The sequence below is a fragment of the Cynoglossus semilaevis genome, chromosome 1, assembly GCF_000523025.1.
Source record: "Cynoglossus semilaevis isolate Cse_v1.0 chromosome 1, Cse_v1.0, whole genome shotgun sequence".
Lineage (NCBI taxonomy): Eukaryota > Metazoa > Chordata > Actinopteri > Pleuronectiformes > Cynoglossidae > Cynoglossus > Cynoglossus semilaevis.
In genome coordinates this window covers 33,953,610-33,963,860 of record NC_024307.1, presented here as the reverse complement: position 1 = coordinate 33,963,860, position 10,251 = coordinate 33,953,610, and the positions used below count along the sequence as shown (strand labels likewise).

General features: G+C 40.5%; 3 protein-coding genes across 6 annotated transcripts in view; all 3 read right to left on the bottom strand.

The window, feature by feature from the left end:
- LOC103391779 (histone H1-like) overlaps positions 1–1,068 on the bottom strand; it is a 13,765-nt gene extending 12,697 nt beyond the window's left edge. The window contains exon 1 of the mRNA XM_017037035.2: positions 308–1,068. Coding sequence (XP_016892524.1) covers positions 308–385 — 78 coding nt within the window. The 5' untranslated portion in view covers positions 386–1,068. The remainder of the gene's footprint in view (positions 1–307) is intronic.
- Positions 1,069–2,590: 1,522 nt separating this feature from the next.
- On the bottom strand, positions 2,591–3,800 carry LOC103391759 (histone H2B 1/2-like). Of its 2 annotated transcripts, XM_017038193.2 has the most exons (2): positions 3,684–3,781; positions 2,591–2,902 (listed from the first exon to the last, which is right to left on the bottom strand). In XM_017038193.2, exons 1-2 carry the CDS (start codon positions 3,764–3,766, stop codon positions 2,611–2,613), a joined length of 375 nt encoding a protein of 124 aa, XP_016893682.1. In that variant the 5' UTR covers positions 3,767–3,781; the 3' UTR covers positions 2,591–2,610. The 2 variants fall into 2 exon arrangements, with proteins under 2 accessions (XP_016893682.1, XP_008326383.1); XM_008328161.3 differs by lacking the exon at positions 2,591–2,902 and having other exon boundaries at positions 3,372–3,800.
- Positions 3,801–4,739: 939 nt separating this feature from the next.
- Positions 4,740–10,251, bottom strand: part of taf6l (TAF6-like RNA polymerase II, p300/CBP-associated factor (PCAF)-associated factor) — a 12,239-nt gene continuing 6,727 nt past the window's right edge. For all 3 annotated transcript variants that reach the window (XM_008328150.3, XM_025061338.1, XM_025061342.1), the window contains 4 exons: positions 8,302–8,434; positions 7,967–8,095; positions 6,924–7,420; positions 4,740–5,641 (listed from right to left, as the gene is read on the bottom strand). In XM_008328150.3, coding sequence (XP_008326372.1) covers positions 5,305–5,641; positions 6,924–7,420; positions 7,967–8,095; positions 8,302–8,434 — 1,096 coding nt within the window. In that variant the 3' untranslated portion in view covers positions 4,740–5,304. The remainder of the gene's footprint in view (positions 5,642–6,923; positions 7,421–7,966; positions 8,096–8,301; positions 8,435–10,251) is intronic.

The window sequence follows — 10,251 nt, the reverse complement described above, 5'->3', positions numbered from 1 at the left end:
CCGTTGCGGGTTTCTTGGCGGCGGGCTTCTTAGCTTTAGCGGGGGCCTTCTTTGTAGGTTTCTTAGGCTGGGGTTCGGCAGCCTTTTTGTTGATCTTGAACGAGCCGGACGCTCCAGTTCCCTTAGGCTGGGCCAGGGGTCCTTTGAGGACCAGAGCCTTGATGGCGGTCTTCACGCGGACGTTGTTTTTCTCCACATCATATCCATCCGCGGCCAGAGCCTTCTTCACGGCGGAGAGCGAAACGCCGTTGCGCTCGTTGGATGCTGACACGGCTTTAACGATCAGGTCTCGGACGCTGGGTCCAGCCTTTTTGGGCTTGCTGGCCTTCTTCTTGGCTGCTTTGGCCGGAGCGGCGGCTGCGGGAGCGGGAGCTTGTTCTGCCATGGTTTCTGCCTGAATCTCTGTAAGTCGGAGCGAAAGAACTAAAGTTTCCTGCACACCGGCTGCACTTTAACTCAGCATGAGAACCGTGAAGACTCAGTCCAGTCTGAGGCCCACCAGTGAGCTCAGTACAGCGGCACACTTTGTGTTTCCTCTTCACCGAAAAGTATGAATAAACCTTCCGAATGGGGTCGGAGGAGAACAGCAAATGGTTGGACCGAGAGCGACAGCGTTTGTGCTCACTCTAAAGTAGCTCATATAGCAGTAGTTCGCAGCGTTTGGTCGAAGCAACCTCCAAAACTGTCGTGAACGCTGCTCAGACTCGCACTACTCAGTCGCTTTTCCTTCTTCGTCGTCGCTTAAAACTGATAAAAATGTGGCGTCGCTCCGACGAAACCCGTTCATTTGCTGTGAAACATGTTCCTCTAGTGTGTCTAAACAAAAACGAGAAGCTCTCGATGAGGATTATGAGAAAAAGTGAAGTCGATGTGTTAGCAGCAAACACAGAGATAATGGAGACTCGTGGAACAGTGGAGCTGCTGAAGGACGCTCCTACTGCAATGCTGTGAATCCTCATGAATCTCCTTTGATATATTATCACTAATTAACCTGTACTCAGGGACACGGAATAGTTGATGGTTAAACTTAGAGCTATAAGGTATTAAATAGACGTTAGCACAGTGAGGAAAAGGTTCAACATCTGATGACGTCTCAGAGTATTGACAGCTGCTACACAACGTCAGATTTGTAGAACACAATAAGCCATTTCAAACACGACTAAAGAAAGTGTAGTTTGTCAACACGTGATACACTTCCCAAATAATGAAGCTTGAAGAAAATATTATTAAAATTGTATTTAATTTGTATTTGTTAAAACACCCCTTTATTTATTATAAATGTTATTTTACATCGTTTGTTGTTCTGAGGTCAAATTTTGGATACACTTCCCAAATAATGAAGCTTGAAGAAAATATTATTAAAATTATATTTAATTTGTATTTGTTGAAAATACTATATCCCCTTTATTTATTGTAAATGTTATTTTACATTGTTTGTTGTTCTGAGGACAAAAAGATAAGATTAGACAAAAACATTAGGTCTGCCTCCTTTTTTTAATTTTTAGAAAGGGCAGCAAAATAAGGTGCAGATATAAATAGTTATATAAAAAGTCTGTACAAAAAGGTTTATTGCAGTTGTCCATAGGGCTGGGAGGTAGTAGTAGTAGTGTGTTGTGTGTGTGTGTGTGTGTGTGTGTGTGTGTGCAGACTGTGGGCTGGTGTTCTGAGTCTTCCAACAGTCTCTTCACAGCCATGGGGAAGAAGCTGTTCCTCATCCAGTTGGTCAGGCTGGAGAACAGAGAGTGTCCTGGGTGAGAGGGGTCATCTCTGATCTTTTTAGCCTTCAGAGGAGACGGTTGGAATGGATCTCCTCCAGGAGTGGGAGCAGGGAGCCAATGATCCACTGGGCAGTCTTGATGATGGGCTGCAGTTGTTTCTTCTTGTGTGCAGTGAAGTGCTTGAAGTCTTTGACCTGCTCCGCTCAGACCCGAGTACAGTGTGGTCCTTGTTTTTCTGAAGTCAGTGATGATTTCCTTTGTCTTCTTGGTGTTGAGATTGAGGCTAAATAAGTTCACTTTCATCAGCTTCATGTTATTATTATTAGCAGCAGTAGTAGTAGTAGTATTATATTTTTTATTAAAATAAAACCTTAAAATGTGTTTTAGTTCACAATTAGTTAGTTGAGTTATTCATTTTTAAATCATGAGCCATGGACTCCACATTCAAGAGTGAATTTCACTGTCATGTAACTTTAATTTCCTTTATCAATTTGTCTTCATTCAGCTAGTAGGTAGCTGCCATTTCTTTCACAACGTGTTTGGTAATGTTGTTGTTTTGTCTCAGTCTGGATGAAGAGCTATCAGATTCAGCCATTATGAATTGAATGAATTGTAATGAATTGTATTTAGGTTTCATAAACAAAATACAAACTAGTTTAGTTGACTGATTTTCTATTAGTTAGGCGATCAAAAGGCAATGTGTACTATTTTCATGTTAATGAAGACCACTAATTTAATGATTAAAAGCCATGTCAGTTATCAACACGTACCCAAGACACAAGTATCTTATGACGATGTTTAACGATGAATAAACCACGAGGACATGGTCTTTAAGCAGAGTGGGTGGCTCTTAAAAGAGCCGTTGGTTTATAGTTGAAGAGCAGATGACCGTTTACTTGGAGCTGGTGTACTTGGTGACGGCCTTGGTTCCTTCAGACACGGCGTGCTTAGCCAGCTCTCCGGGGAGCAGCAGACGAACGGCGGTCTGGATCTCCCTGGAAGTGATGGTGGAGCGCTTGTTGTAGTGAGCCAGACGGGAAGCCTCAGAAGCGATGCGTTCAAAGATGTCGTTGACGAACGAGTTCATGATTCCCATGGCTTTGGAGGAAATACCGGTGTCAGGATGGACCTGCTTCATGACCTTGTACACGTAGATAGCATAGCTCTCCTTCCTGGTCTTTCTCCTCTTTTTGCCGGTCGGGGCAGAGGCGGGTTATTTTATAGCAGCTGTATGTAAAACAGACTGTGTCGTTCCCCGCTTGTGATTGGCTGAGCTGCAACTCACTGTGTCAGTGGGGGTTTCCTGCATTTTCATTTGCATTTCCTGCATTTGAGCGGCCATTGTTCATTCATTGCCTTTTAGCCTATTAAAACGTTAAAATGTTTCAGTTTCAGAACCGATGGCGTTCCATGTCAAACAGGTTTATTGTTAAACTGAACACATTTAAATGGATTGCATTTGTAACATCATGAGTACTAAAGTGTAAAATAATAGGTTAATAAAAAAAATTAGATGATTACATGTTAGGAGTAACAACTTGATCAGATGTGTTGGAGGATAATCAAAATAAATAATGCAATAAAAAAAACAAAATCTTTGGAATATGCTCTCTAAGCAGAGTGGGTGGCTCTTAAAAGAGCCGTTGGTTTATAGTTGAAGAGCAGATGACCGTTTACTTGGAGCTGGTGTACTTGGTGACGGCCTTGGTTCCTTCAGACACGGCGTGCTTAGCCAGCTCTCCGGGGAGCAGCAGACGAACGGCGGTCTGGATCTCCCTGGAAGTGATGGTGGAGCGCTTGTTGTAGTGAGCCAGACGGGAAGCCTCAGAAGCGATGCGTTCAAAGATGTCGTTGACGAACGAGTTCATGATTCCCATGGCTTTGGAGGAAATACCGGTGTCAGGATGGACCTGCTTCATCACCTTGTACACGTAGATAGCATAGCTCTCCTTCCTGGTCTTTCTCCTCTTTTTGCCGGTCTTGCTGGCGGTCTTGGTCACGGCTTTCTTGGAGCCCTTCTTAGGTGCAGACTTCGCTGGATCAGGCATTTTCTCTAACGAATGACGAATGAGTACTGAGACTCGGGCAGAGGCGGCTCTTTTTATAGCAACTGTATGTAAAACAGACTGTGTCGTTCCCCGCTTGTGATTGGCTGAGCTTCAACTCACTGTGTTGCTGTGGGGGTTTCCTGCATTTGAGCGGCCATTTTTCATTCATTGCCTTTTAGCCTATTAAAACGGGGATCTACAAATCATATGAGCTTGAGAATACTACTGGCACTACCATATTATGGAAGGGTCTAGTAATTGTTTGAGAATACAAAAAAATCATCTCACTAATTGTCAGGCACATAACAGTATTTCTGATTTTAATTAACAAAATATCGTCATCATGTTTCCCCTTCTTAGTCAGCGTACCACAGTAAATATTGATAATCTAAAAAAAAATACAACTGAACAGTTCATTATTTTACTAAATGCATAAATAAATGAGTTGTATTGTATATGTACTATACAAAACCGATGCATGGGAGTATTCGGATCTTCCTAAACTGTAGTAGTGTATGTATGTATAATTAAAAGAGTTGGGTCAAATATTGAAAATAAAGCTAATGTTATCTTTCCAATTTATAATATGTGGTAAATGATAAAAATGTAATAACTAATAAAATGGGGTAAAATGCAGAGAATGTTTTGCACACAATAGGCACATGATGAAGCTACATGATGAATGTTTCAGTTTCAGAACCGACGGCGTTCCATGTCAAACAGGGGTAGTTATTGTTCAATGGGTCACTGGATGGAGGTATGGTAGTGAAGCGAGATGGTTCTTATGTTAGGATAGATGGATGGATAGACAGACAGAAAGGCAGACAGACAGATGGATAGATAGATAGACAGATAGACAGATAGATAGATAGATAGATAAACCTCAGTAAGGTTTCGATAGATAGATAGATAGACAGATAAACCTCAGTAAGGTTTAATTTTGACACAAAGAAAAAAAAACAAAGGAACTGAAAACATGTATTTTTTTTATTTAAACACGTTCTGTGTTTACATTTCAATCACTGTTTTCCACTATGATTATGGGAATAATCTGTGTTCTGCTGAAACTGTTAGAAACTGTCCACCAGGTTATAAGAGAATGTGACCTCTGCTTTTAACCCATCACCAAAGTGGGCAGCTTTTTGGGGAGCAGTGTGTGGGGACGGTGACATGCTCAGAGCACCTTAGTGGTAACTTGGCAGCTGGTGGACTCAAACCTGAACCCTTCCAGATCCAAGCCCACTTCCTTAAGTGCTAAGCCACCACTGCTACTAGAAAATCAGTACTAAAAAACATCTTAGCTAGAGATGCAATCGAAAAAACAATGGAATGGCATCATCGTTTTCCTTGCGTCAGAATCAGAGAAACAAGAGAACTTTGTTGTCCAGACATTACATTGCCATCACTCCAGTCCCACTGATAACCGTTGCTGTGTTTCCACCATGACAGTCATTGTTCTGCTAGCATTTGATGGCCACAACCATCACACATCCTCAACCAAAAATTTTAAACTATGTCCATCTCTCTTTTTTTTTTTTTTAAAGCGGCAGATGAAGAGAGTAATGTGAACACGTCCAGCGATGTACAGGTTTACCCACCCTGCCGATGACGGGCAGTTTGTGAGCGTAGGAACGTGAAGGTACAGCTGTGAGAGAGGCAGGTGTGGCGAAGGCAGTCTGGAAGGGGCGACGACCCTGGCAGCGGCGACCCATTTGACGCCCACCGATGAGAAATGAGAACGCTGGCAGTGCAGTCTGCGGGGAGGTAAAGCGAGCTTTGGTGAAAACCTCCCTGGAAAGACTTGCAGAGCACTGACCTGTGCGGGAAGAGGAGGATCTGGAGCGGTGGACTGAGGAGGAGGAGCGAGTCAGAGACCTGATAATGACAAACAGACCCCCCCCATCTCTGGGACAGAAATGTTTTCATTCCCCCTCCGACCCACACCCCCACAAACTGAAATACTATTGAGAACCTGATAACATGTATATTTTTTATCTGTACAAACCACTGTAGGAGTTGCTGCCACCTAGTGACTGGAGGCCTGTTATCATTCATGCATTACAGCAGTGGTACATTTATGTCTATATGTGTGCCATGTTCCATCAGAAGCCCTTTGCGCCCCACCCCCAGGGGGGCCCGCCCCACTATTTGAGGAGAGTTAAACCAAACCGGAGGGAATGATTGACACATACATACATACATTATATTATTATTATGTAAAGAATGATACACATACATGTATATATACACAGTGTTCCTTCTCTATATCACCATTGTCCTTTGGCTCCTTCAGTACATAGCCAATTTTTTTTTTTAATCCTCACCGCTATATCGTGGTATTTCACGGTACATTTTTTTTTTTTTATTTCCAATATCTTTATTGTTTTCGTGATAAAAAACATGTTATAACCTAAAATAAATTAAGCAGTAAAGATATAGCAAAAAATAAACTAAAACACATTACTGGTAGCTTTGTTTACCTAGAGGAGATCGAACACAGCATTGTGTTCCTCACGCTGATTGGCTCATCCATCGCCACTTGTTCACTTTGCTCGGCACTGTTATACGTATAATACCAACGTATTATACGTATAATATATATATATATATGTATACATACATATACATACATATATACATACTGTACATACATACATATATGTAAACATATATATATAAACATATACACGTATATATACACATATGTACATATACACATATATATACACATATATACATACACACACATATATATACATACATACATATATAGATACATATATACACATACATATATATACTGTACATATATACATATATACATACTGTACATACATACATATATGTATACATATATATATATATACATATATACGCATATATACATATATACATATACACATATATACATATACACACATACACATTCAGTCAACATGTATGTATGTATATATATATATGGATGTATGTATGTATGTATGTATATATACATACATATATATACATATATACATATACATACATATATATATATATATATATATATACATACATATACATATATATATACATACATGTTGACAGAATGTACAGATTCAGAGGGGAGATTTAGACCAGAGTCTGGATGTCTCCCTCACATGTTAGGTCTTCTCTTTACCTCATTGATCCTGTAGCAGCCAGACTGGGCGGTGCTGGGTCAGTGCGAGGACTCCCATCATGCCTGGGGCTGATGTTGAGGTTGGCTGTAAGCTGCGGCATCTTGCGAGTTGTGTCAGGGTTGGAGGTAGGGCCGGGCAGCTCTTTTCTGGCATCAACGGGGTGGGATGGGGTGCACGGTGGGTAACTGCCTAAACCAGGCCCTGTGCTGAACCTGACAGCTAGACTGTCTCCAAAAAAGGAGTAGAGCTCACAGTACATAGCAGGGAGAGGGACTGGAGTCCACTCCTCCCAGGGACAGCCTGCGCCTCCTGCCTGCAGGTGGCTTGCAATTCCGAGCGTTCCCTCCGACAGAGGTTCTGTAGGAGGACTCAGACCGGGGGAGCTCATTCTGTGTCCGCCATGGCTAAACCCAGATGCAGCATAGGTGCTGGACGCTGCCTCTGCAGGCTGAGACAGGGACTGAGCTTTCATCTTTAACAGACGCTCTACTGCCACCTGCAGTACACAACACAAACAACTGTTATTGTAAAAAAAAAAAAACAAAAAAAAAAAAAACAGAATTGACCTTTCATAGAAGCCCAAGTTAGTGTTCGGGGTTAGTGCTAGCCTGTCGAGCAGATGCGGGTGTCAACACAGTGTTATGACAGGGAGACGTTTACCAGTGTATGTCAACGACTCGTTTTTGAACAATACCTCCAGATCGAAGAAAAGAAAATATTAAAATCAGAAACTTATATAGTAACAGTGGCTAGAATGTAGGATTGGACTATAACTGTTTGAGGGCGGTGTTTTGCAAAAGGTCAAATTAGATCCAATGCACATTAGGGAACACACAGAATAATTGCATTTCCTTCCACTAGGTGGAAGCAGATGGCTAGTCTTTCTTCAATTGCTGCTTAGTATATCAGCCAGGTGCACAACTAAACTGGCACAGTTTTCATAGTGAGTAAAAAAATATTAAAAATAATATTAAATATGTACCTTGGGTCTGAAAAAAAATTGAAAAGATGGGAAACACTGATGTAAAAAGCATCCACTGACCAGAATGGCGCCATAGACTTTGTGTCCATCAGCCTTGACCTGAGCATTGGACACGGAGTAATCGTCTAACACGGCCTGGAGGTTTGCCCAGTAGGCAGAAAGGTGCGGGAAGAGAACTCTCTCTACAGCCTGTAGTGAACAAGAGACACAAGAAGGTGACAAAGACTCCAGAGAGCAACTATTTCTCAATAATGGAATATAATATTTACTTACGCAACTGCTAATAGAGATCAGACGAACCAGCGACTATTTGTCATGATTAGGAATTGTATATTTTGTTGTCAAATAGAGATGAATAATGGAATGAAATTGGTTGAAGAAGACAGTAAATGTACCTTCCATCCTAGAGCATGTAGTCCCACCACAGCTCCGTAGTGGGAGCACAGCGGTCTCACAGGATCAGACAGAACCTTCTGCAGCGACAGTAGGATCTGATGGTAAAGACCGCTCACCAAGTCACCGTGTGTCCTGCAGAACAAGCACAGGACCGGAAATGTCACGAGGTGCCGACACTGTGACTTCTAGCCTCACGTGAAAAATATGACAATACTAGGACTAAGTATATTTAGATTGTAGTACTTCTCAAGAGTTTCTCCTGGAGATGTTCCACTAGTAAATACTAGTAAAATTATTATACCCCTTAAAAATTAAAAACACTCTACTATATAGCCAGTCCAGGGCTTCAGCAGCAGACACCTCAGTTCAAGACTGGATTACACACTGCTGTTCTGAAACTTCTGAAAGTTTGTTTGAGGTCTTAAGACACGCCATTTTCTAGGTTTTTATTTTCAATTACAGAGGTCCCTTCTCCTATTGCGATAGTTGCGTTTCAAGACCCACCGCAAAAAGGGAAAATCTGTGAAATAGGGGCGAGATAGTTATTATATTATTAACGTATATATTTACCCTTTACGATCCTCCCTCACACTGTTATCAACCCTAGACTGTATTACCCTTTCCCACAAAATTATATGCACAGTAAAGTTGTAGAATGGAAATATAAGACATACATATTGGGTAAATAAATTAAATACACGACACAGCAGAGGTTAGCGCAAAATCGAGTAACCCGCTCCTCTCCTTATATTAGTGGGAGCCGACGCCAAGGAGAGAGGAGAGTGAACAGAGGAGTGAATACTGGACGGACAAGACGGATGGACCGTATATGAAAGCCGGGCACAGCGCAGGGGCGCACATTATTGTAAAGAAAAAATAAAGGCTGTTAACTGTCATCTGTGTCAGCGTCTTTGACACAGTCCCGTAGTGGCAGACAGACAAGAGGAGATGCTACGATGCATGAGCCAATCAGAGTGAGGAACACAATGCTGTGTTCGATCTCCTCTAGGTAAAAGCTACCAGCCGATGTCTTTTGGTTTATTTTTTTCTATATTTTTACTGTTTAATTTTTTTTTTAGGTTAGAAAATGGTTATCACAAAAATAATGAAAATATTGGAAATTTAAAAAAAATGTTTGATACAAGTTAATTGTGAGTGATTATATTAGATGTACCTTTAGAACATTTCAACTATTTCTAATTTAAATAAAATATCAAACCTCCAAATTGATCCAAATCGACTTAAACTCTTACTTCTGCCTCCTTTGCTGAAAAAAAACTTTTTTTTTTGTTACTGTAACGATTCTGTCACTATATTATGAACTATATATTAACATTGCTAATGAATTCTACAAGCCTCAGTCACGTAAAGTTTGTAAATACTGGCTGAAAAACCAGGTCAGTTACAGTATCAAAAGTTGAATAATTTTGAATGTTGGTTACAATGATTGTATTAATTATTAATTTAACTAATAATTAACACAATAATTATTCATTTCTTTGGTCTCTTTATGCAAAGTACAACTGAAAAACCTTTTTCCCAAAAATGGTGTCAGATAATCCCTGACCTTTAAATTGAAAAGGTTTTCTTCAGCAGCCAATAATTGGTTTGTACCTATAAAATAATTCTAACAGCACAGTGTCAATCATCTGACATACATAAAAATAAATATATATATATACAAGGGAGTGCTCGGTTAACAACATCCTTAACCTACGGTGTTTCATGGGAATGATACACCGTTAACACCATCTATAATACATTTATCAAAAAAAATTATTTCGATAATATTTTCATATAATTCCGCATGGGAACTTGTTCGCAAGCGGAGTGGACAAACACATCGTCGCGCAGCACTATATACAGAATACAATACATACATACATATATATACATATGTATATATATATACACATATATATATACATATACATATATATATATATATA

Bases quoted from the DNA above. Each gene is read 5' to 3' on its own strand.
- LOC103391759 (XM_008328161.3), bottom strand. From the start codon at position 3,766: ATGCCTGATCCAGCGAAGTCTGCACCTAAGAAGGGCTCCAAGAAAGCC.